We start from the raw sequence: 25,155 nt of genomic DNA, 5'->3' as shown, positions 1-25,155 counted from the left end.
GGCATCCATTGAATTTCTCAAATCTACTCATCCATTGAATTGATGAAAGATACTGAGATCTTTGTCCTCTTTCATTGGATTAGTTGAACAAATCTCATCTGTAGCAGTGTTTTATATAAAGTATACATTGACTGTCATTCTGAAAAAGAACTATTTAACTATAGTAAAAGCCGCAAAGGTTTAATGGACAGTTGGTTTCTACCTCTTTTTATATACTCCACCTATGACTCAGATTTACAATTGATTTTGTTGTTTCCATATTTGGGCTAATTTACAAGAGTAAACCAGCAGTGTTTGTTTGGGAGAAAATTAATCCTGCAAACAATCATCATACACTGGGAAGCCGTCATCCGTTTAAAGATTTCCATCCTTGGAATGTAGAAGAGAATAACAGTAGTCGCAAAAATAACAAGGATTGTCCTGGGCCCATTTGTCATCCACAGTTACCTTGGCTGCCATGTAAATCTTACAAACACTGCATTTCTGTGAACGTTGTTTCAGTTGAAATGTGACAATTGGATAGGCAGCCCGACTTTGTACGTCTTCGGGATGAATCAACCTCATGTCTCTAATCACTATTGTGTGCTTGCAGTCTCCCTGCAGTAAATGATTTCCAAATTTGAAAGAAGTTGGTTAAGAAAGAAAAAGAGAGGGGGGACTTGGGGGGGGGGGGGGGGGGTGGTGTTTGTTGGTGTTGGGGGCAGGGGGAGGAGAGATTTCACATATGGTAATTTATTCATGACAGAGATTTGCACAACATATTTCACAACTATTAGATAACGAGATAGTCAAAACTTTTTGCACAACACACTTCAAAACATTTAAGCCACCGAGTGATGGTCATGCTATTTGCACCCAGTGGTCAAGTATAGTAGTAAAAATGCAACAAAATTTCATAAATCCATATTTCCCAGGGTAGATGTAAATGAAGCAAAAACAACATATAATTTGACAAGAGAAAATTGTACCTGATGACAGTAGAGATATCCTGCACCAAGTCGAAATCGCACGTCACAAAACCGTGCCTTATGCATGTCTACAGCCTTGAAGTGAGGCAAATGTGATGTTGATACACTACCAAGAAGCGCTATTTGCTTTTGTTGTAACTCACCATTTATTATGCATTCCCATTTTTTAACGGCTTCGTTCTTAGAGTTTCTGAGCCAGTTAAATATTGGTTCGCTGTAATCTATTGCAGAGGGATGCCTCAAATCATTGTAAAATACATCCTGCAGAAATTCAAAATTGTATTAGACCAGGTTAAAAACTGTTCTTCATGAATACTGAGTGGTGAGCGAATCCATACCTCTATCAGAAAATATCCAGAGGGATCGTACTGTCCAGCCTTTTGCATCACTTGGTCTGTCAGGCAACAAATTACATCCCTCAGCTCAGTCAACATTTGTCGTCCTAGCACCAAGAACTCCTGGGTCTACAAGAAAGTCAAGAACATATCAGTAACAGCAAATAGAGAAAGGGGAGAATAAAAGGTCAGGCAAGAGTAACAATAAAAGAAATTTTCTGTACTTTTCTTCTTTGCGTCTTCCATATTATAGGAAGAAAACCATTTACAATTCTCCATTCCTTTGTGTGATTCTAATGGTAAAGCTGATTGGTTTGCATAATTGCATTCCTGATTAATGGATGAAGTAGCAAGGGACTTCGGATCAAACTAGAAACTCCAAATTATGGGATCTGTCAGGTTAAGTATGATTTATTGCTCTCAATTGATTTACCAGAGCTTGTTTATTAAACGTTTGAAATCTGAAATTTTATTAATTTCAAACCCTTTTTTTTCAATTTGCTTGTTTGTTTTTTAATAACTTATTTATAATTTTCAGACATTTACATTTGGACAGAAAAAGTGAAATTTGTGACTATTATCTGAATGGAAAGTAAATACTACTCCCAAAAACATCTCCGCTAAATACATGTAATTCCTAAATTATAAACCTAAACCCTTTTTTTCGTTTTGACTTACTAGGACATAAATATCAAAGAACCATGTTTAAGATAAAAATAAATAAGATGCCACTTACATTCATATATTAAAAAAATAAAAAATAAACATATCATTCATACATTTGTATTTGGACTCATTCAGACTTAAGCCAAATTCAGGCCTATTCAGACTTTTGACAAAAACACAAATGATACGAAAGTAAATCAGTTATAATCATACTTAACCTAATAGATCCCATTAACCCCTGAAAATTCCATGATCTGGTTCTTTTACCAAAATGCAACAAAGGTGGAGTTTATACCTTTACCCATTTTCGTTCGTTATGGTAAACCTCAACAGAAAGAACTATTTCTGGATTCACAACAGCTACATGTTCCCGAATGTCTAATGCCTTTAGCCACTGTTCAAGAAAAGATAAAGAAGCAGAAGAAGAATCACTATGTCAATAAGTTTAGCAAAAGAAGAGGCATCAAGTGTGACTATATAAATATTGCTATACTAGAAATAAATTCTTAAATTAGCTTACATGATCAATTTCCTAAACAGTCTTTAAGATAAGTTGAAATGAAGCATTTGCAACAAAACTTCATACGGATATGTTTGGAGCAAACCTTTGCAGAATTATTAGACCTAAGCGATTTCATCCTTTCAGTTTTGTCTGAGAATGGAACGGCATATTCATTGAATTTGCAAATAGAGCTGCATAAGAAAAATTCGAAATAATAAGCACAAATTTAGAATAGATTTCTCAAAAAATGAATTATACATGTATGTCATGACACAAACTTGAATGAATGAAGTCTTGCTGCAGCTTTGTCTTCATCTTGCTTTTGTTTTATCAGTTTTATAGAGGAAAGCTGCTCTGCCTTGGCAATAAAATTATCCTGAACATGCAAGAGTGATAGGTCAAATGCAAAGGATAGTAGAACTGCAGAGCTAATATCTGGATTGTTATGTTGCCACCTCAAATGTAACTGCAAATTATTTCCGTAAACAGAGACAAGCAAATATTTAATCTTACATTAAAACAATTATGCCAAACCATTTCACAGTTAGTCTTTACAGATAGGAACAATCTAAAAGAATTAACCACTTTAACTCAACATTCTCCCCCCCCCCCCCCCCCACCAAAAAAAAAAAAGGGAGCACATGACAATATAGTCTAGCAACATAAGAAGTACTATCTTCAATTGTGAAACCAAGTCAGATGTGAACAATAATACAATAACAGATATTTAAAAAGCTTTTCAAGGTTAAAAGATACAGCATACTAGATGCACACCAATCTCAACTGAAAAAACACTTGCAGCAAGAGATAGGATAGTTTGCATACTACAGTCAGACGATTTGCCTTCTTCTTCTTCTTCTTCTGCTTCTTCTTTGTTGAGCTCTTTCTATTCTCTTGTTTTCCTGATCTTTCTAAATTTCTCCTGTATGTACAATCAATAAAATTAAAATATTAAAAATAAGAAAAAATTTAAAAGACCACCATAATACTCGATATTACTGCGCAAACAACTACAGAAAATGGACACAGAGTACTTGTGCTTCATGCATAAAATTTGATCAAAAAGCAAACATATTGAACATACAAAAATGTCAATGTGGAATTTACTAGAGTGGAATATAGAACATTCATAAAAGTTATCTTGAAAACAGAAACAAAGTCATTACAATAAAATTTCCAATTTTAATCAGGTGAGCATAAAAACCTACTTTCTTCGTATATGAAAGGATGAACTGGTGAATGTTATAGCCTACAGCAGTTGCATTTTAGCATTCTTATGGCTAATAGGAGGTAGCATAATAACGCTGCATTAAATTAATGTTCCCATATGGAAATAGTAGGTTGAGACACAAAAATTGACTCATAACTTAAACAAAATTCCACATATCACTTACCCTGCACTGGAGCGCTCTTCTGAAGGCTGTGAAGAATTTTCAGCATTCCCTTCATCCCGCAATCGATTCTGTAGCAAACATTATTTATGGGCAAACAAATTATGGTATGATGGAGACTATTCTGGCAATTGACACAGCAAAAAATGCTTTGAAATACTTAAAAGATCTTAATCCTTTTTTTTTGGGTGTGTGTGTGTGTATTATTAAAAGTCAAACAGAATATGAAAAATTTTAAAGAGAAAAAAAATTATAGGCACATGAAACGTGCTGTACAAAAGCAACCCGAGGACACTAGCATTAGCTGCTACTACTGTAATTAAGGCATAATGAAAAGCATAATTAGAACGAACAGAGAAGCAGGCAATGGTTATACCGTAAAAGTTTCCTTCAAGGCCATATCCATTAACTCGTCTTCTGTATAAACCTTAAGCTCATCGACCCTGAATGAAAATGAAGTGATTATTAAATAAAAGAAGCCAAATCGGAAACTTTGTTTGATATTCCAAACAAAATTTAAAACCAGAAGAAAACGCACGAAAGATGGTCGTCGTAGAATTGGGACGTGTCCATACACAATTCATCCTCCAATTCCTTGAGCTCCCGGAGAACTGAATCCTCGAAATCAGGAACCCTAGTGAGAGGACTCACCATATTACCCGTGTAAATAGGACCACCTCTTAGGATTTCAATTTCTTCCGATTCTATGTTCTCCATTCTTATGAGTAGGATTCCTGTTCAATGGTTTTCTCTGCAGCAATCGATTAAGCGGCGTTGGCGGGAGGAGCAGAAACTTGAGTAATCACAATGTTTGTTCATTACACATCTTATAAAGGTTCTTACGTTTATTTAAGGGTAGTTTGGTAATTTTAATTTTCCCCAATATTTTAGTGTTAGGTAGTGTAAAATCACAGAATCTCAGTCAAAAGTGAATGACGGACGATTGAACGAGCCCTAATTGAAGAAGCATCTGCATTTCATTTTAAACACAGGCGAAGTGAGAATGATTCAAAGAGAAGAAATAATAAACCGGACCAGTTATCATTATCATCAGAATCACGGAGGCGGAATAGAGCCGTGCGTGGTCATGACATCTGATCCAAAGCCTCGCCTCCGTTGGACCGCCGACCTTCACGATCGATTCGTTGACGCCGTCACTCAACTAGGCGGTCCTTCCAGTTTGTTCTCATCCCCTCCTCTCTAGTCGTTACTTGTTTTACATCAATATTTTTTCTGTCAATCTTTTGGCTGTCAGGCTTTGCTTTCAATTCTGTGGACTTAGTTTACCTCTATCTGCTCTGCTCTTTACTTAGTTTCCTAATTACCTTAGAACATAATAGATGCGTTACCATCGTCTCCTCAAGGTGCTGAACATTATAATAAAATATTCACATTTCACGACCGTATCTTTGTACTTTGTTAGATCATGGATCAACGCCAACGCGCTTGTTATACATTGAATGTGTTATATATTTGGATGTCTGCTGATAATTTTTGGCATTTTCTTGAGCGTCCGTGTCAATATGTTATTGGCAAGTTCTTGTGTGCTTATTTGCAGAGGCTACACCAAAGGCTATCATGCGGACTATGAATGTGAAGGGACTTACTCTCTTTCACTTGAAGAGTCATCTCCAGGTAATTTTTTGTTATTTTTTTTAAATTGAACTATCTTTTTTTATGTCAGCAAAGTTGATCTGCTCGAGTTTAGGAGTCCTGTGAAGTTCTAATTGATAACTTATGATGATTTTTGCTGTATTACAGAAATATAGGCTAGGTAAGCAATCGGGGAGAGAAATGGGTGACTCACCCAAAGATGGTTGGTTTTCCTTATTTGCTCCATACAACTTTACACCATAGCTTCCCAGAATTTTGCTATGAAATTCAGACGTTGATCTAGACTTGTTTCCTTTAGTTAGTACTCTTTAATCTTTCCTTTTCCTCCAGGAAAATGCATTTCTGTTGTTAAACATGAATCAAGCTATATAGTGCAAACTGATTTTATTTGAATGACTATCTGTTCGACTCATTCGTTTTGGAAAATCCTGTTAGAAGAATTTTATATTTAAACCTAACTTCTTTTGCTTTTCTTTTTTCTGATGAATATCAGCTTCATATCTCATAGAAAGCTCTGCGAATGATAATTCTCCTCCAAACTTTCCAGCTTCGGATATGAATGAGTAAGAGTATAGATGCTTCATTCATAAGCTCTGGTGATACCTGCCATGTATCTAGTAAACCCAAAATGTTTGATGTTACTAAATCATGTAAGATAATGAATGTTATGTTCAGGAGTTATGAAGTCAAGGAGGCTTTAAGAGTGCAAATGGAAGTGCAAAGTAAATTACATTTGCAAGTTGAGGTATGTTTCTTCTTCCTTGAAAAGTGGAATTCGTGTGTGTCTTAATACCAGAATTTTATTGTCTTTGGAGGTCTTGGATGATAGACACCAGCAGTGAGTGTATGAAACCATTCTGCTTGAGCTATTCATGTTTGGCTTCAGCTCAACTTCAGTCTGTTAGATTTTCTTCGTACTTAACAGGTTCCAGTCTGCAGTCCAGATAGCTCATTTCTAACTTTTTTTTTTTTTTTAATAGGCTGAGAAGCACTTGCAAATTCGCCAGAATGCACAACAAAGATATTTAGCTATGCTTGAGAGAGCTTGCAAAATACTTACTGATCAAATTCTCGGAGGTGCAGTTGTTGACGCAGACAGTGAAAAATGTAAGGGATTAGGGACTAAAATGCCAAGAAGTTACATTCTTGACTCACTTGGCTTTTATACCTCACAATCTGTTGAGGTAGCCGAAGTGCAATGCCCAGAAGAATTGCTGCCCAATCTCCATCCGCAGAGGGCTGATTGTTCAACTGAAAGCTGTTTAACATCACACGAGAGTTCAGGAGGATTGACAATGGAAGGATCTCCAGTTGGGGGGAAGAATAGTATACTGAGCTTGGACACAACGACGGGATCTCTGATTTGGGGTGAAGTCAAAATGGGAGCTCAAGAGATTAGTTTGGCCAGAGTAAATCCCAGTGGAATCAGCAGTTATGGCATATAGAGCTTGAAATTCTGCTTGATCGTTGTCAAATTGCAATGTCCAAGTGAGATTCTCCGGTTCACTAATATCATCTTACGGTTACAAGTGTAAAATTGCTGTTCTATTCTTACTCGCGGAGCTGGCAGTGGCTGGCATTCAAGTGTAAATCCAAATCGTGAATGCTTAAATTATGTGGACATCTTATGGCGAAGCTTTTGGCTTCATTCTGTTTAGACTTAATTGCAGCAATGAGCTTGAGGCCTGAGAGGCATCAACAACAAGATTAGGGGTGGCAAAATGGAGTACGTGACAAATTTTGGGTCAAAATTTGGTGGATTATTCAATTCGTTTATTAAACCGATCATTAATGAATATTCGTGCTTAATATAAATAAGTACCGCATAATTTGCATTTCACTGCATTGTTTTATATAAACAAATCAATTTTATTAATAAATTTGAGTCGAATAAATGAATCTCAATTTAGATTACCACTCCCAACTGCAAGATGGAACATTTAATATATTTTGAGATTGCGCTCTTAGGTACAAGATGGGACAGTTAATATATTTATAGGAGATTCATGCTTCAGAAGTTCTCATATTCCGATGGTGTTCCAGGGCGTGGCCTATCCGACCTTTCCAAATGCAGGCTTTGTAACAAATAAAAGTTGCTCTAGAGTCGGAATTAGGGGTGGGCATATTTTAACCGAACCGATCCAAATCGATCTAAACCGACCTTTTGGATCGGTTTGGATCGGTTTCATTAGTAAAAAAACTGGTTTCGGTTTATTGGATTGCAAACCGACATCACTCGGTTTGGATTTCGGTTTGGAAGGATTCCAAACCGATTCAAACCGATCCAATCCAGAAATATTATATAGTTACATTATATTTTAAGTTAAGCAATCTAACTAATTATATTTATCATTTTATGCAGATTTTGACAAATCAAAAGTAATTGGACTATAAATTTTGACGGACAAGATGCACAATATTTTAATTGTCAAATGTTGTTCAAGTTTATTTTAATTTTGTGAGTTTGTTTTGAATGAACAGGTTAAGAACTTGTTTATTAGGATGTATTATGCTGTAAACTTGTATGGATGTATCTTTGAATTGTTATGTAGATATCAAAGTAGATATGAATAATATAAAAGAGGTATCAATTTAGATTACGGACACAAAAAAATAGCAAATAATTTAGGTAAAATAATATAAAAGAAGTGAAATTTTAGCTAATAAGTTCAAATCGGATCCAAACCGATCCAGTCGGTTTGGATCGGTTCGGTTTGAAAAAATTTTAGGTTGATATCGGTTTGAAAATATTTCAAACCGATTAGTTTGGATCGGTTTGAGAATATGTCCCAAACCGACCCAAACCGAATTTGCCCACCCCTAGTCGGAATCTCTAACGCACAACATCTGCGGGGAAGCAGCAGGCTGTAGGTGGCAGGTAGGCCGAAGACTCAAATTCGAAAAAAAAAAACAAAAGAGAAAAAGAAGGTCGTGTAATTTTAAACGCGTGTTTGGTTATTAGGAATCAGAATTGAAATTAATGAATGAGAATGAATGATGTATTTATTTAATTAAATGATTGATGAAATTAGAATCAAACTGTGTGTTCTACTTAAAATTAAGAAAAATTAGTATAATTCTCATTTATATAGAGTAGGTGGGAATGAGAATTATATTCTCTAAAATGACCATATTACTCCCACTCGAATTTTAAAATTTTCATTTTATCCTTCTTTATATGTTATTATAATAACTATGAAAAATTTATTGATGATAATAATGATAAAAAAATATTATAATTAGTAGCATTAATGATTAATAATTATAATAATAATAATTACTATTATTATTATTACAATGATTATAATAAATAATAACAATAATTAATTAAGGTCAGTTTAGTAACATATAACAATCGATTATGATTCATAAATAAAATAACCACATTTATCGCAATACAATTTATTTTTATTCCAATTCGTACAACTAAAGTAAACAATTATTTTAATTCTCATTCCCTACTTCAATTTTATCTCATTTTAATTACTTATTAGCAACGTACCATTAAAGTTTTGAGAGCCTCAATGGGTTTCTCATCAACTAAAAGAATTAAATAAGTATTTAAATTCTTCCATGAAAAAAAAAAAAAGTATTTAAATTGAAAAAAAAAATTCCAATTTTTGCATAAAAGGAAGTCAATTGGACTATCAAACCCGCCTTTCCTCTACCGTTGTATCAGATTCCTTCAGCCATCGTTCGCTTCGAGTTTGGCCACCTAGTACCCCAGCCACTATTGTGTTTGTGAGAACGGCAGGTGACTTTGTTGTTTCCCGGTCACACCACCACCCGTAAGGTCTCACTGCTACCACCTCCGCTCTCACTGACCTCAAAGCTTCCAGATCCGTTCATCATCCGATTGTTTCCAATCGTTGTTGTTGGAACACAGTTGAAGCCCTAACTGACAGCAGTCAATAGCTATCATGCTCCATCAGGCACCCCAAAGGTCAAAAAAGAATTTTCAGGCCATGGAGAGAGCTTCCCTATCTGGATGATGTCATAGTATACATCTTTTTCATCTTGTCTTTTATTTTATGTATTTTCTTTTTCTCTTTATTCATTGTCATTGAATTTCTTTCTATTCTTTCTTTATTTTTCCATTTGATTGTATGTTTTTTGTGGTTGGATGTTGTATATCTGCCCTTCTTTAGGTTTTTTTGGTGCCGAAGATGGTGTTGTTTCAGTTTCCTCATCGGGATCATGTTAGTGTTTGTATCGGGATGATATGATTTTATTAGATGGATGAGAGGTTCTAGTAGTTAGTGCATTGAGGTTCCCATGGTTTGGGATGAGTAAACGATTGCTTAGATGAGAGTTTAACTAGAGGCTTTTTGAGGATTACCCTAAGAGAAGCAGCAGTTTTGTTGTTGAGTTCTTGTAGTTTTGTTGGCTGTTTGTGTTTTGTTTTAAATGTTGTGTTATTTTTTTATTATTATTGGACTTGGACACATCGATTAGAAGAGGTTTGTGTTATGACAAGAAAGTATTGTGTTATTTTCTTTTATCGATTAGAAGAGGTTTCATTTGTATTAACTGAGGCGGGATGGTTAGGCTTGTCCCACATAATAATTACTCTAATACTTAAGAATCACACCGTGAATTTGAATTTGAAGAAGAAGAAGGAAGAGTAATATAAAAACAAGAAAAATGAAAAAAAAAAAAAAAAAAAGCTTGAATGGGTTTATAGTGGTAAATTCCATTCCTAAATGGTATCCGTCCAGTCAGCACCATCTTCTAAGAACAAGTGTCTGACATGGTCAACAAAGTCAAAAAAGTAGTAAGTACAAGAGACCTTTTTTTTTTTTTTTTTCTGTTTTTGGGAAATAAACTTGCATTTTATTGGCCATAAGTGAAAATAGTATATCATCACATCTAGCACAGACATGGAATTATACAAATGATATCTATTATAAGTACATAGTTGGTTGAATCAATATGTTTTCACACTGAAGAACAAGAAGAAAAACTCGGTACATTAAGGATGCTTGAGTGACGTATCTCTTCCAATGAAGAAGAAGAAGCACCCAACAGCACTAGATAAAAGCTCTTTTGTAACATTTTTCATCTTCCAATTTATACGGGATAGGACTTTCTGCCTTAACCTCATTTGTTATAGCATGAAATTCTCAAACTCTAAAGATACAAATTCGCAAAACAAAAAAAAAAAAAAAATACCATAAAATACAAAAATAGTGGATAAAATCATACTCGCACCATATCAAGATCTGGGAGGTGTGAATACATACCCTTATACATAGGGAATGAACAAAAAAAGAAGAATAAAATTACAACATATAAAACTTGATTGTTGATTTACTTAACACCTGATGATGTTATCGATTGAGAGGTCCAATTATAGTTGAATTCTCCTTTCAATTATATGTAATTAGATGGAAGTTGATTTCTCTCCCCTCCATTAATCCGTAGGTAGAGTTGTTAATTTTTTTTAAAAAATCTATGGAGATTGAATTTTGTACTGTATTATTAGTAAAGTTGATGTAAGTGAGCTTCAATCAAATTTTGATGCTAAAAATATTAATCGAACTGTATCATATTAAATAAATTAATTAATTAAAAAAAAAAGGGAGAATAAGACACAGGTCGTAGGTCTTGATGGCCCATGGATCGTCCAAATTCCAAATTGCTTTTACCATAAACAACAAAGAACATCTAACAAGCGAATAACGAGGGAAAAGAAAAGACAAAGACAAAGGGTTAAAATTTTATTGTAGATTTAAAAATCCAAAGAATGAAAATGAGAGGGACGAAATTTGCCGGAATCATTTCAACAAGGGACGGAATATAACCCCACAGATTCTGTTTTAATCGTATATTTCATTTTTTTGTCCTATTTAATTAAATAAATTGTATCATTTCATGCCTCACAATCACTGCCTACAATACCATCGCATCCACCAATCTATTATTATTATTATTATTATTATTATTATTATTATTATTATTATTATTATTATTATTTTACATACCTTTTTTTTAAATGTAGAAATAAGAGTAATTAATTTAATTTAATTTAATTTAATTTATTAAAGTATTTGGCTAATTTGTATGGTGTTTGTTTTGTTGTTTGATTGGCGAGTGCGTAGAGTAAGCTACAGCTAGCTGGCTTGATTCGAACTCGTCAATGTTAGAAATAAATTTAAAATAAATTTAAAAAAAAAAAGAGATTATCGACGTGGGCGAGTTGTGGTCTAAGTCGATTGTTCTCTGACTCTCTCTCTCTCTCTCTCTCTCGTTCTCAGCATTTCCTTTTATTCTGTTTTCTCTTCAGAGTTGGAGAGTTTTGCAAATTTGATTAATTATCTAAAGTAATTAGTTGTTTTTATTATTAATGAAATTGATTAAAGTAGTAGCTCTGCATCTGCTTGGTGGTGCTGGCTCAGCTCTGCTCATTTGACCGAGACCTACAAAACTTTACCGCATCAATCAATCAATCTCTCTCTCTCTCTCGCTCTCTCTCTCTATCTATTCAACTCTACAAACCTTTATTAATATGATTTAATTTAAGTTTATTAATAATAAAATAGAAATAGCAATAGAAGCAGCAGCAGCAGCAGCAGCAGCTCCGAAATCGCAGGGCACGATTATGTCATTTCTGGATTTCAGGAATGATTTCTAGATCTGCGTATGTCTCCTCTTTCTTTACTTTCGATTTCGATTCCTAGTATTTCTTTCTCTTTTTCTTAAACTGCTTTGTTGCTTCCGTGCTTCTCCTCCTCTTCGTCGTCTAATCAATATCATAGGCTCATCTTTATGCAACTTTTTTTTTTCCCTCTTTTTGTGTGTTGGGGGATGGGGGAAAGAATTCTTTGCAACCCTAGTTAGTTTCCTTTTTTTTTTTTCTTTTTCTTTGTGTGTGACTATGTTTTGTCTCTGTTGTGATTGTAATTCAGCAACATGGTTGAATTCTGTTTGTTTTACTTTGCAACTCTACTTTTCTTTTATGTTCACACTAGTGTGAGATCGGTTCTTTTCTGGTTTCACCGATTATGAGTTTTTGTTCCCTCAATTTTTGTAGCCTTGTTGGAGTTGCACTTTCTTGTTGATTGTTGTTGTTGTAGCAAATACATGTCTTTATAAACTGAACTTACTAAGCTTGGCTAACTATCATTTCATTTGCTCCTAACCGGTTTTGTGCTCCGAATAATTATAAAAGATTTCTCCTAACTTTGAGTATCATGGCTTATGCTGAACTTTGAAACCCTCTCTTTTGTTACTTACCCTTTTCCATGACCTTACCCTCATTAAGCCTTTGTACTCTTTACTTTTTGTCCTTTAACCTAACCTATGTATTTTAGAAGACTGCCCATGACATCTTATGTCAGTCAAGTTTCGGTTTTTGACTAATTATTCACAAGTTGTATTGTACACCGGCACGGTTAATTTCTGTTTATTTTCATAATTTACAACCCTTGGATGGTTTCTTTTATATCCAAACTCTTTAATCTATTATTTACTGAATTGCTGCCTTTGAGGTTCTCGTTGTACTTTTTTCTGCATTGAGTTCGTCAATATATTAATTGTACAATGTTAGATATGGTTAAAGTGAGAGCACAATTGGGGGAATTCCATCTGAAGTTGATTTTGGGCATGTATGGCTGGGTCTAATCTGTGTTCTAGTATGGAGAAGCATTATATAGGAACTATAGGAAGGCCAAAAATGCTGTGGATTGATTTGTTGAAGAGACATGATTTCCATGGATATTATGCAGTATTGCTCTTTAGACTGTGATTTATAGAGCAGTGACCATAAGTAATGGACATTAATGCATTACTGAGTGGGACTAAAGAAAGGGGAATCAAAATATATAGCTTTGTGATTTTACTTGCTTAGGAGTACTTTTGTTGCATTACGCGGGTTATGTTGGATTACAGCCATGATTGGCTGATTGTAGTATATGATCAAAACCTAATATCAGGAGTGTCTAGGTCAGATAATGAGTTTACATCATGAATTAGACTGGATGCTGAGTTGGAATTGTCAAGTTTTGCTGCTATTGAAGAAATGATCTGTGGCATCTCTTGAGCTATAATAAAGTTTTACCCCTTTTTCACCAACCCAAAATGTTATCTAAGGAAGTACTATGGCTTTTCTAATTTGATATTGTTGTTAAGGATGAAAACTGTAAAATACATTTTCTTGTTTATGTTCTTGATGAGTTTCTGCTTTCTTGTATGTAGATGAATGACAGATGTATCAACCAAATAGTGTTCCAAGTTCAAGTTTAGTCCGCAGCAACTCATTAGTTCATGGTCAGCATTTAGATTGTGGTTCTAGTCAGATGGACCCTATGAATGGAGGGAACAGTCTCAACAACAACCCTAGTCTTGCTTCAAAGCAAAGATTGCGTTGGACGCATGAACTTCATGAACGCTTTGTTGATGCTGTAGCACAGCTTGGTGGGCCAGATCGTGAGTTTCCATTATCTCCTTTAAGCTAGTTCTTTTTTTTTTTAACTCTTTTCTAAGATATAGGTCATTTCCCCCAAAGCTAAGCTGTAGTCGTCTGTAAGATGCCAGAAACTGTAAATAATTAAAAATACAGAAAGCTGTCTTATAAAAGCTAGGTTTATTTCCTACTTAAATAATCCTGTTGTGACTCATTAATTTCAAACTCTTAACATCATCACATCCATTTAACTTGCTTCAGTGTTCGATAAAGTGGGAAGGCTGTCTTTGGAAATGTTTGAGAACAGGTTTTCTAAGACTGCATCTCATGCATGGGAATTTTACACTTCATCTTTTTTATTTTTTCTGTCTACTAGAGAAATGATAAACAAGTTTCTCTCTCTTTTTTTTTTAACCTTTCACAGGGGCTACTCCTAAAGGTGTGCTTAGAGTCATGGGTGTGCAAGGTTTAACAATATACCATGTCAAGAGCCATTTACAGGTAGAAATACTCTATTTTAACCTTTTGAAACTTCCTTTTATTGTTATTATTGTTTTGTGGTGGACGGTAGGGTTTACTTATTAACATTTCATGTTCTTATCTCCGATCTTTATTGATATTCTTTTATGATGCATTCAGAAATATCGACTTGCAAAATACCTCCCTGACTCCTCTTCGGATGGTAGGTTTTTCTACTTTCAATTTATTCATGTAGATGTAGATATTCAATGGCACTTATTAAATTTTTCTTGGTTTTGAGGGATTTTCTATATTGATCGTCTGAATGCATCCTGTACTAGAAGCTTCTGTTTGTTGAATTCTGTTTTTAATATCTTTCAATTATTAATGCAAGGGAAAAAAGTTGACAAGAAAGAAACTGGGGATATGCTTTCCAGCTTGGATGGTTCATCGTAAGTTCAGCTCTTACATTGTGTTTTTCCTTTTATCTTTAAGTTCTATGTTGTGTAATCTGTCATTTCCACGTGAATGATTCTGTGAAAGTGTAGGGTTTAAGAGTTTTTTTTTTTTTGGGTGGGATATGAGCACGTTTAAGAGGAGCTGAAACCCACGGAGTATATCTGCACCCTAATAAAACATTTCACACTGAAATTTTTAGTAATTATACAAACAAGTTTATGAATTTTATTTATGTTAACCATCTGGTTGTGTCGAACATATTGATCAACGGGAATGCCTCATATAAAAATTTCTTTCTGTTTGTAGTGGGATGCAAATTACTGAAGCACTCAAGCTGCAGATGGAGGTGCAAAAACGACTGCATGAGCAACTGGAGGCATGTTTCTTCTCCTAAAAATCAACAATTCTCTTAATGATATGCTAATTATTTGATTTCCTTTCATGACATTGATTTTTTTTAACTGCTTATACAAAGCCGTGCAGAAGACGATAAGGAAATGAAACTAGTTTGGTTGACAAAACAGTGCAACTTGTTGGATCATGACATCCCAACTAGTTTGGGATTGATAAGATGTTAGAGGAAAATTTATCAAGGATTTTTATCAGTCAATACTTGTTATACTCTCTGGTTATTTTCGGAGTCTTGTTTGCTATTTCACTCGCAAATGTTGTGTCATTCATGGTTACAGCCATTTCAAATGAGATTTCAAATGTCTGGACGGAGTTACCTTAAAAAGCTATCTGACATAAGATAAGATATATTCTGTACCACCTTGTTTTGAAGGCACTGGAATTTCAAGACAATATACTAAGTGAAGAGTGCATCATATGCTGACATGAGCTGAACTCTTGCCAGACTTTTTCATTCATAGTATTTTGATGTTGCAGGTGCAGAGACAGCTTCAGTTACGGATTGAAGCCCAAGGCAAGTACTTGAAGAAGATAATTGAAGAGCAACAACGACTTAGTGGGGTTCTTACAGAAGCACCTGGTTCTGGAGGATCAGCTCCAGCCTCAGGCGACAATTGCCAAGAACCTGACAAGAAGACAGATCCAGCAACACCTGCCCCAACTTCAGAGTCCCCCCTCCAGGACAAGGCTGCCAAAGAACATGTTCCAGCCAAGAGCCTCTCTCTTGATGAATCGTTCTCATCTCAAAATGAGCCGTTGACCCCAGATTCTGGGTGCAATGTCAGTTCCCCTTCTCAGAGTCCTAAAGGTGAGAGGTCTACGAAGAAGCAACGAGTGGACATGGAAACAGCATATGCTAAACCAGAGATGGTGCTCACACATCCAATACTGGAGTCGAGCATAAGTTCCTCCTACCAGCAACCACAAAATGTTTTTGATCCTTCATCTCGGGCATCGGTTGGGAAGGAAGATCGACTGGAGGTTTCGGGAAATGACCTGTAATTTCATGTGCTATGTTATGTTGTAGGCACTTACAAAATCACTACCATGTGATGTCACCTTGTATTCCTGGAGAAAATATATTTCTAATTAGGGTAATGAACACTGTCGATGCTAGGTGTCTTAGAGAGATTAGGTTCAACAATAGCTGTTTTCTTAATTCTGATTTTCCTTATGAACTCCCTTAAGATGCTTGACCCCTATATAAAACAAAATAACTATTGTGAATAGTGAGCGGTGGGGAGATTCAAATATCTGATAATGTCACAAGAGTCTCTCTCGTTTGGTATAATTTGTTGGATACTCGCGTGATTGGAATGGTAATTTCCCCTGTTGTTGTTTGCAAGTGTCACCTTCAGGATGGCCAGGAATTCTGAAACTGAATGCGGCTGCTATTGTATGTTTTTTGGCATTGCAATTGCTTCTTTCGTGCTGCAAGTCGCAGTTCATTGTCCTTTTTGTTTCCCCCTTTTGATTTTTGACCCTAGATATCGAGTGGCCAACCCTCTATGATAGATACGCCACATCCCACAAGATTAAGGTAAAGCCGCAAGCTAGTCTTTACTCTTTACTAGATTAAATAAATAAGTCAGTCCGTTGGATTTTATTATTTACTATTTTCCTTCTGCTGAGAGACCTGCAACATAGCTGGTTTATCTTCTTCATAAACAATAAAAATATATAAATATAAATATAAATTGAAAACTCATACAGGAAATGAACCCAAGCACAACAAAAGAAGTAAAAGGAAATGCTAATACTACCTAATGTGCAAATGCGGAACATATACACAGAATAATTCTCTAATAAGGACATTATGCTTGACGCATGGAGAGAGAAGAAAGAGAAATCATTCGCAAAGTGGCCAGTGAATGCCAATCTGACATCGAACTGGAACGGGAGATCGTAAACAGAACTTATGCCTTTAAACCAACATGGGTCAGTATAACAAAGTAAAACTCTAAATGAATGGGACATTACAGTTATAAACACCTTTCTATGTTACAAGGGAAATCATGAACTGAGATGCCTCTGATGTTTTACTCGCCTCATAATGCAAAGCCGTAGCCTTTTGCTAAGAGCCTCAAGCTTTTCTAGTTTCTCATGTTTAGTCTTCTTTCCACCTGTTGCAGCTTTCTTCTTCTTCTTTTCCTCCTTAGGAAGTTCCAATGACTTTTGTTTACTTCTTACAGGTGTTGCAAGTGCATTAAAAGTCGTCTTGAAAAAGAAGCGGGAAAAAAAAAAATCGGTAAGAACTTTATTCATGACAAGTAAAATGCACACAATACATCACTTTTAAGGGAAAATTAATTGCAAGTCCTTGTATAACTGTTGTTTGACATTCAGGTGCCACCTAACATGACAAAGCATCTTTTCTGATATCTACATTAACTGTAACAACAAATCACAAAACAGTTCCTGGAAAGTTCACGCAAACACATGAATCAAAGAGTGGGAGGGAGGAAACCTGACGGTTCCTATCAGCAGCTGCACAGTCTGCTGAAGATTCTTCATCGCTGCCTCCCAATGAAGAGCATCTTCCCCAACTCTCTCTGTTAGAACTAGTATATGAACAACATTCTTCACTTAGGCCACTCAACTTATCCTGTACAGTAACAACCAAAATCCTAAAAGATATCAGTAAGACAATAAAACCTAAACTCTACATCAACCTACTGTCCCACTGCATGGATCGTATTGTAAATCCTTACTACAAAAGAACTGTATTGGAAGTTCATGATGTAATTATATTGGAATACTATCTAGAGGTTGAGTTTAATTGAAGCAAAGCATCAGCTTCAGCTTGAAGGTACCCTACATGTAAAGATTGTCCTTTTTACTCTCATTTTAGTGTTCTCCTCAAATAAATTTGATTTTTTTTTTCTCCATATTTTGAGGTTCAGACCAAGACAATTGGCAGTCAATCAACTTCAACTAAACCGGCCAAAGAACCGAAAGTTATATAATGCTTTCTTACCAGAACTTTAGATCTCAATTAAACTAACAAACTTATCAGCTTTTGTTTCATGTTAATAGATATCAATAAACTTGATCACCTGAAAAGATGATGGCTCATCTTCATTAACCGCAGAATTCTGCATTAACAATGACAAATATATATCAATAGCACCAAAGTTCATCAAAGGAAAAATGCTTAACGAACCCAGACAAGAAGATACGCACTTCTTTACTAGTGATTGGTACAGCTTCAGAAAGAAGTTCATCCACAGGTTTTGCAGTTAAAATGCTTGGAGGAGCAGAAGAAGAACTTGCAGCGTCAGCACTTGCACAGCGAAGACCAGTGATTATTTCGTATAACAGACTCTGAAAGCAAAAATGGAAGCAAACTATTAATATCTGTTAAAGAAAAATTGCAATGGCTAAAAATATAAAATAAGGTCATGTCATTTGTGAATGGCGGGAAAAATTTCAAAATTTATCAATTCAATGAAATAATCAGAGTAGGCAGGAATTAAATTTGAACTGGACCAACTGAAAATGGAAGAAATGAATGAACTACTGAAAGGAAAACAAAAAACTGAACCAAACCAGAACTATATGCATGTAGGTTGTGCAAGATGTGAGGGTGTCTGGAAGAAGTGGAAGTTACCTGATCCATACTAGCACCAAACTTTAAGGCCCCCAAATCATAATATTTTTCAGCTTTGATTGAATGGGTAGAAGGAATTTGAGGAGGGTGAAGAACATTATAGAAGAAAATGGAAACAGAATCATAATAAAATTGTGGTCGGGACGAATTGTGATCACCATCGAACTTTATGATATTTTTATCTCCCTGCGAAGAACTGGAACATGGTCAAGAATTGCAGATATGAGCCAAGCCTAAGATAAAAGACATAAAACATTTAGAATGGTATTGTTACCGCATAGGTATTAAAGATCAGGTCAGAATGGCGGGCTCGAATGAATTTGTCCTCACTAGCATGTCCAAATAGAGCAGGAATGAATGTTTTGGGTGCTAACTGTATTATTTAAAGATCATTAAGCATTAATGAAAAAGCTTAGCAGTTGAAATTAAAAAAAATGCATTATTTCACCATCAGGTAATTAAATGATATCACATCAAAAAAAGGAAGAGACTGGCCACTACATTCGGTTCCATAGTACCTAGTTATCACTAACTTCGAAATCAAAAACAGGTACCTGACAAGTAGGTTAAATTATTTTGGCAGTGATAAAGAAATTGCAGCAAATTGCAGATCCATTTCAACATGCAAATGTAATAAACATAGACAACCTTTAAGCAGTTAAGATCCATAATATCAAACTTTGCCTTCTTCTGAATCACCCGCCGCATGTACTGCACTGCCATCTTAACCTGCCAGAAAAAGGAGAAAACTCTCATGGTAAAACTCAAAGAAACATCTAAACACCAAATCACCCAAATACAAACCAAGCCCAAAATTAGTCAATCTATCTACATTTTAATGGCTTAAACTCAATGAACTAATAAATAACCAGAATCCTGAGAATATCAGAAGAACACCACCAAAAGGATCTAAGCAGAGAGAAGGATGAAGTAATTGACAGCACCATTTTCAATGGTAGATTGCCCCTTCCCCCCTGAAAAACCATTAGCTACCACTTACCTCACTAGTATTTTCATCATGATACCCTGTTAGCCCCTGACATTATAATTTTACAATATTAGCCTCATTTCCAAACACACTTTTACTCCTATTTACTTCTAAATTGATAGATGAAACATAAAATAAAAGTAAAAAATGTAAATACTAAAAATTAAGGAAAAAAATATTATTCTTATTTATTATTTATTCTAATATACTTTATTTTAAATAAAATAAGATGATGTTAAATAAAATAATAAATACTAAAAAATTTAAAAAGTTTCTAACCTTAAATGTATAGTTGCTTCTCAAATACATTACAATAAATACATAACATACCAAAAAAAAAAAAAAAATCCACCAACTGTCACCACTCACCACATTGCAAACCCCCCCAAAAAAAAGTCAACAGTACAATTGACAACTTTTAAAACATATAATTAAAATTTCATTACAAAAAATATATTTAGGTTTGGGGTTAACGAAAATATAATAATAAGAAGAAGAAGATTTTTTCTTTTACTTTTTGTTGTACCTTTTTTTTTACATCGTCTTTTAATAAATATAGATTTTATATTCCCAAGAACAAATGTTAAGTCAAATGACTCATTTTTTACTCTTTTTCCTTTAAAGTTCTGGTGCTATGGGGGTAATGGGGTATTATGAAAACAATAGTGGGGTAATTGGTAGAGAATAGTTTCTCCAGGGGGGAAGTGACAACTCCCTACCCTAAAACTGGACAAAAGCATACATATATGGTTAGCATTTAATATGCTGACAGCTATTTGACCTTAAGAGTTACGATTGTTAAAATGCCATATTACATATGAAAATTTCTATTAGATTTAGTTTTGTTTTTTATTCTTAGAACCACAAATTGAGGATTGCATTGAAAGCGTACAATTGTACTCATGAATTATTCAACAGAAATGAAAACAAAAATTATAAGTCTAGGCATGAGCATATCCCTCTGTAGGCAACAAAAGGAAAGTGAGAGAGAGATTTTAACCGTGAATTTAGGGAGCCGGATTTTGTATACATCCACAAGTTCCAGCATAAGATCAAATAGGTCTGAAAAAGCACTATCCAACACCATACCAGCAATTGAAGGGTCTTCTGCTCCATAGAGAAGGCTGCATAATATGAAAAAAACGAGTCATTCCCAGAGATCTAGAAAAAGATTTGATATCAGAAAGAATCAACTCTCTCATTTTTTCTCATTAAAAAAAAAGGAATATCTTGCCACCATGCCAATTTCACACACCACTCAGCATTACATCATCCAGAGCATTGCAAACTCACGCTGAAGCATCATAAATATTTCTGCTAACAGTGAACAGAGAAATAACTTTGAAAGTAACAAGATGAAATACCTAGTAACTGCACCCATAGATCGTCCCCAAAGACCAATACGTGATGTTTGTTTGTTGCCTCTTAAGTATGATACCACAACTTTGAGGTCATCTTTCTGTTGCAGATGCAAAGACAACTTAAATGCTTTAAGGGAAAAGGGGGAGGAGCTCAAATTTGGAAAAATGAAGAAGGCAAAAGTACCTCATGCCAACCAAGGCTAACATAGTCACCATCAGATAAGCCCGAACCGGAAAAATCAAGAGTGAAAAGAGTAATATTCGATGGAAGAAGAATTACAGCAGCCTCATTTGCGTCTGCCCTACATCCACTGCATCATTTCCACAGGAAATTGAATAAGTTTCCACCCAAAATGAAAAATAACTAGAAACTCACATCAAACAATAGCTTAGAGAATGGATTGCAGAGATCATTTGATATATTAACATCTAACAAAGGCATTAAATCATAGTTGTATACTCTATGTAATAATTGAAACCGCATAAAATAGACCCTATAACCACTATAAACCTGTTTCCATGGCAGTAAACGACACAAGGCAAAGGTGTATCTTCCGGGAAAGGTGATGGCATATAATGACTACACTGCAAGACATGACCTCTTGCATTCCTAATCTGCAAATATTGAAAGTAGATATGACAGTGGACTCAAAAACCATCATGGAAATTTTAATTGTTTACAAAATAAATTAAGGTAAAAAAAAACAGCATAATTTTGTTAATCAGCGTCCATACTTGCCTCCAAGTCTTGTCTTTTGTATGATCTGCCAGCAAGCATAAAATCCCTTTCCCATAAATACTGATCTGGGTTATACTCCGCCCTGTATGCCCAGCACAACACAAGCACCAAGATTAGTGACCAAATAATATACAAATGATACAGGACTAGACCAACGAAAGATGGAAAAATATTTCATTAATTCAAAGAAGAGTACGTTTGTCATCGTTGCAGCTTTTTTGCTTAATTTTGACCAACACAACCACTGAAGTGTTTGGTATACACCTTTTTTGTTTTTAATTTTTTAGGAAAACTATTGTTTTAAACACCCAGATATTCATACTTAATAGCTAGTAGTTTCAACCCAAAAGAGCCATGAATTAAAAGCATACATATCCTGAACTGCCAAACTACAAGGAGGAAGAATTTTTATTTTTTTATTTTTAACAGCAGGAAAGCAAGATAATTGGAAAGACCATCAGAAGTGAACCACAAAACAATTATCAGTACCTAAAATTAGTAATGAAGGCAAATGTGAAAGGCACGTTTAGTAATGTTTTAAACTGGTAACAACATCATAGCATGATATATGAACAATATTGACTTTGTTGATAAGAGTGAATTAATGAAGCATAGTAGTTAAAGAGCAAGAAACCTGGGAGGGCGAATAACAAAATTGATGAACTGGTCAATCATCTTGTCTTTGCCTCCAAATAGCCCTCAGAGTCAGACTTCCTCCGTTCCATCAAATAACCTCAGTTTCTCTTCTCCGCCATTTTTTTTTTATTTTTTATTTGAAAGAACAATTTAATTTAAATAAATAAAAGAAAGAAGAAGTCGTCCGAACCAATAATAGCTTTGTTGAGTAGTTATAATAACAATTAAACGAAAAGTGTCATCTCATAGTTTGTTTTTCTAATTTTCAGTTTTAGGAAAATTTTCAAATTTAAAGTTGGGGAAAAGAGGAAGAAGATAACTGAGTTGGAGCTGAATGTTGGCGCAAAATGTACCAAGGCGAGACTCCCCTACAACAAGAGCCAAAAATCTAATCAACTTAGAATGGCTTTGTAGATCTTATATGCAGGTGAAGTATCCAAACTTAAAGATAATGATAATTACAAAGTGCTACACATATACATTAAATACCGCGGATAGCACGTAAAGTTTTAAATTTCAGATCTCAAAGTAAGAAAAGAAGAGAAGATAAACTCATTAATATTCATGGTTGTTCCATTAATTAAAGAGAATCAAGTTCCTTCTTACAATACATACAGGTGGTGCCGGTGACCAGTTTGATCAGGTGATCGTATTGGTGGTGGTGGTATCCGAAGAGAGACGCCGAGAGCCCGAGACAGAGAGGGCACAGCTCAGCGACACACAAACAAGACAGAGACAGAAAGAAAGATAGTTGAAGAAAAAAAAAACTAGGAAATTAAGAAAAATTTACCGCTTTCTCTCTGTCCGTCTGTCTTCTCAATGCTTTTTTTTTTAAGAAAAACAAAACTTGTACTACGTACTGATTATATTAATTAATAATTAACAAAACTAAGTTGTGTTTAATATCTGATTAACGGTAATGCGACAAAATTGTTCCATTCACAGGTAATTTCCGTGTGATTTTTTTTTTCAGTGTATTAAATTATTTAATATTTAAAGATTATATTAGATCTTAATTAATCTAAATTCGAGCTCGATTGGACCACCTAAGATGATAAAACTTTCTCAATAAATATTTAATGCAACTGTATTCTTAAATCTCAAACTAAAAATCTTAATTAAAATAAAACAATCTTTTATCAATTGAATTAGCGCTTGTTGCTCCCGTGACAATTTTTTTATAACAAATAAGTGATTTATTTATTTATTTTTCTTTTAACAAAAGAGTGAATTGATTGATTTGATATACCCTCTCCTGCTATATTTAAAAAAAAGGGTAATTTTTAGGGACCTCCCTTGAGGTTTGGCGTATTGACACTTAAATAGAAAGTATGATTGTAATTACACAGACCTCCCCTACCATCTGTACTATTTTTCTTGACCGTTAGTTGACTAGTGATAGGTCGAAACTACCCTTGCCTCTGCAAAAAGACTAAAAATGGGGGCATTTATTGGATGGCACTCAGCTCTGCTCTACTCCTACAGTTGTTCCAAGGCTGAAAAAAGAAAAGTGGCCATTTCCTTTTCCCCCAGCGCTAGAACTCCGATTTTGATAGCAGCAAAAAAATAAAGTTTCGTGCACCCTGCAGAAGAACATACTTTATAAGCAGCAACTCTTGCCAATGGAACTCCCCCTCTGGCAGTGCCTTGTCCCACTCCGAAGAAACTAGCATCCTTTACTTCATTTCCAGAAGCTATAGAGGCTGCATGGGTTCCATGACCCTCGTAATCCCTAGCAATATTATCGTACACAAGTAATAAAATAAAACCCGCGGCTTGCTATTTAAAAGCCGAGAAATCTGCATTCGATGCCAACGAGATCTGAGTTTGGTGCTGACGACCACCACGCCAACAGAGGCAGCTTTGCAGTTGATACCTGTAAGTGCACAAATTGGCCATTGACCATTGAGAGGGCATGGAATGGAAATTGTTCAAGCTTCTTTGCAGTTGTCGAATTCAGCATTTGGACTCCATTTGAGAGAACAAAAATCAGATTGCAGCTTTGGGTTAACAGAATTAATTTTTCCACAATACTAACAATAAGACACTTGGATCTTTTTCCATCCTCATCAGTTCTCTCCCTAATTACTACAACTTGCACTATAACTTGATGAATGAATAAAAAATTGTTGATCCAAGACCGTCTTGTTCATACGTGCTTCGGTTGATGAAAGAGAAAATGGTTTTGAGTGTTTCAGTGGATATATCTTCAAAGCAACTTTTTGTCTATTTTAATTTTAAATGCGCTTTTACTAGTTTACCCTCATATACTAACTATATACGAAACTGAGTATAAACGGCAGGGGAGGTCTGTGTAATTACGGTTATACTTTCTATATAAGTGTTAATAGGCCAAACCTCAAGGGAGGTCTCTAAAAATTACCCTTAAAAAAAACAAAGGATTCTTTTGAATCCATTATAATATTCTTCACATCTCTTTATTAAGGGATTGTATCCATTAGTAAATTCTGAAAGTTAAATTTTTTACTTATTATAGTCACTCAAAATGCCAAAAATACCCTTAAGAAAATTCCCTAGTAGCTAACCCACCGTCACTCGTATTGTTCGTCCCCATTTTTTTCTGTTGATTACCCCAAACCCGGCCATTGGAA

General features: G+C 34.9%; 4 protein-coding genes across 9 annotated transcripts; 2 read left to right on the top strand and 2 right to left on the bottom strand.

Annotated features, from left to right (window-relative positions):
* Positions 1-8: 8 nt before the first annotated feature.
* Positions 9-4,657, bottom strand: LOC18050589 (snRNA-activating protein complex subunit). 2 transcript variants are annotated; one of them, XM_024190249.1, is made up of 10 exons: positions 4,401-4,657; positions 4,239-4,305; positions 3,866-3,933; positions 3,246-3,393; positions 2,750-2,847; positions 2,575-2,662; positions 2,265-2,363; positions 1,307-1,432; positions 969-1,229; positions 9-597 (listed from the first exon to the last, which is right to left on the bottom strand). In XM_024190249.1, exons 1-10 carry the CDS (start codon positions 4,577-4,579, stop codon positions 355-357), a joined length of 1,377 nt encoding a protein of 458 aa, XP_024046017.1. In that variant the 5' UTR covers positions 4,580-4,657; the 3' UTR covers positions 9-354. The 2 variants fall into 2 exon arrangements, with proteins under 2 accessions (XP_024046017.1, XP_006449969.1); XM_006449906.2 differs by having other exon boundaries at positions 3,297-3,393.
* Positions 4,658-4,768: 111 nt separating this feature from the next.
* Positions 4,769-7,181, top strand: LOC18050588 (protein PHR1-LIKE 3). 2 transcript variants are annotated; one of them, XM_006449904.2, is made up of 6 exons: positions 4,769-5,040; positions 5,421-5,497; positions 5,624-5,636; positions 5,970-6,039; positions 6,152-6,221; positions 6,457-7,181. In XM_006449904.2, exons 1-6 carry the CDS (start codon positions 4,866-4,868, stop codon positions 6,919-6,921), a joined length of 870 nt encoding a protein of 289 aa, XP_006449967.1. In that variant the 5' UTR covers positions 4,769-4,865; the 3' UTR covers positions 6,922-7,181. The 2 variants fall into 2 exon arrangements, with proteins under 2 accessions (XP_006449967.1, XP_006449968.1); XM_006449905.2 differs by having other exon boundaries at positions 5,624-5,678.
* Positions 7,182-11,706: 4,525 nt separating this feature from the next.
* Positions 11,707-16,657, top strand: LOC18050587 (myb family transcription factor PHL7). 2 transcript variants are annotated; one of them, XM_006449899.2, is made up of 7 exons: positions 11,707-12,116; positions 13,673-13,903; positions 14,305-14,381; positions 14,520-14,562; positions 14,734-14,791; positions 15,105-15,174; positions 15,687-16,657. In XM_006449899.2, the coding sequence occupies exons 2-7, from the start codon at positions 13,684-13,686 to the stop codon at positions 16,209-16,211; spliced, it is 993 nt and encodes a 330-aa protein (XP_006449962.1). In that variant the 5' UTR covers positions 11,707-12,116; positions 13,673-13,683; the 3' UTR covers positions 16,212-16,657. The 2 variants fall into 2 exon arrangements, with proteins under 2 accessions (XP_006449962.1, XP_006449963.1); XM_006449900.2 differs by having other exon boundaries at positions 11,708-12,116; positions 14,743-14,791.
* Positions 16,658-16,916: 259 nt separating this feature from the next.
* On the bottom strand, positions 16,917-23,356 carry LOC18050586. Of its 3 annotated transcripts, none has more exons than XM_024190247.1 (14): positions 23,150-23,356; positions 22,542-22,911; positions 21,908-21,989; positions 21,680-21,783; positions 21,353-21,479; positions 21,172-21,266; positions 20,808-20,931; positions 19,468-19,548; positions 19,094-19,192; positions 18,820-19,005; positions 18,393-18,533; positions 18,266-18,304; positions 17,677-17,814; positions 16,918-17,426 (listed from the first exon to the last, which is right to left on the bottom strand). In XM_024190247.1, exons 2-14 carry the CDS (start codon positions 22,580-22,582, stop codon positions 17,223-17,225), a joined length of 1,461 nt encoding a protein of 486 aa, XP_024046015.1. In that variant the 5' UTR covers positions 22,583-22,911; positions 23,150-23,356; the 3' UTR covers positions 16,918-17,222. The 3 variants fall into 3 exon arrangements, with proteins under 3 accessions (XP_024046016.1, XP_024046015.1, XP_006449960.1); XM_006449897.2 differs by having other exon boundaries at positions 23,159-23,356; XM_024190248.1 differs by lacking the exon at positions 17,677-17,814 and having other exon boundaries at positions 16,917-17,426; positions 23,159-23,356.
* Positions 23,357-25,155: the final 1,799 nt, after the last annotated feature.

This window comes from Citrus clementina, unplaced genomic scaffold, assembly GCF_000493195.1.
Source record: "Citrus clementina cultivar Clemenules unplaced genomic scaffold, Citrus_clementina_v1.0 scaffold_2, whole genome shotgun sequence".
Taxonomy (NCBI): Eukaryota; Viridiplantae; Streptophyta; class Magnoliopsida; order Sapindales; family Rutaceae; genus Citrus; species Citrus x clementina.
The sequence above is the reverse complement of the archived record's forward strand: the minus strand, read 5'-3'. Positions and strand labels throughout refer to the sequence as shown.

Bases quoted from the DNA above. Each gene is read 5' to 3' on its own strand.
- LOC18050586 (XM_024190247.1), bottom strand. From the start codon at position 22,582: ATGATTGACCAGTTCATCAATTTTGTTATTCGCCCTCCCAG. The intron at 19,549-20,807 runs GTTAAAATCTCT...TTTTTCTGGCAG, and splicing joins TCCGGCTCCCTAAATTCACG to GTTAAGATGGCAGTGCAGTA. The intron at 19,193-19,467 runs GTTGTCTATGTT...TAAATAATACAG, and splicing joins TGGATCTTAACTGCTTAAAG to TTAGCACCCAAAACATTCAT.
- LOC18050589 (XM_024190249.1), bottom strand. From the start codon at position 4,579: ATGGAGAACATAGAATCGGAAGAAATTGAAATCCTAAGAGGTGGTCCT. The intron at 2,663-2,749 runs GTTTGTGTCATG...TTTCTTATGCAG, and splicing joins GCAAGACTTCATTCATTCAA to CTCTATTTGCAAATTCAATG. The intron at 1,230-1,306 runs GTATGGATTCGC...GAATTTCTGCAG, and splicing joins CTGGATATTTTCTGATAGAG to GATGTATTTTACAATGATTT.
- LOC18050587 (XM_006449899.2), top strand. From the start codon at position 13,684: ATGTATCAACCAAATAGTGTTCCAAGTTCAAGTTTAGTCCGCAGCAAC. The intron at 14,382-14,519 runs GTAGAAATACTC...TGATGCATTCAG, and splicing joins ATGTCAAGAGCCATTTACAG to AAATATCGACTTGCAAAATA. The intron at 15,175-15,686 runs GCATGTTTCTTC...TTGATGTTGCAG, and splicing joins GACTGCATGAGCAACTGGAG to GTGCAGAGACAGCTTCAGTT.
- LOC18050588 (XM_006449905.2), top strand. From the start codon at position 4,866: ATGATTCAAAGAGAAGAAATAATAAACCGGACCAGTTATCATTATCAT. The intron at 5,498-5,623 runs GTAATTTTTTGT...GCTGTATTACAG, and splicing joins ACTTGAAGAGTCATCTCCAG to AAATATAGGCTAGGTAAGCA. The intron at 6,222-6,456 runs GTATGTTTCTTC...TTTTTTTAATAG, and splicing joins AATTACATTTGCAAGTTGAG to GCTGAGAAGCACTTGCAAAT.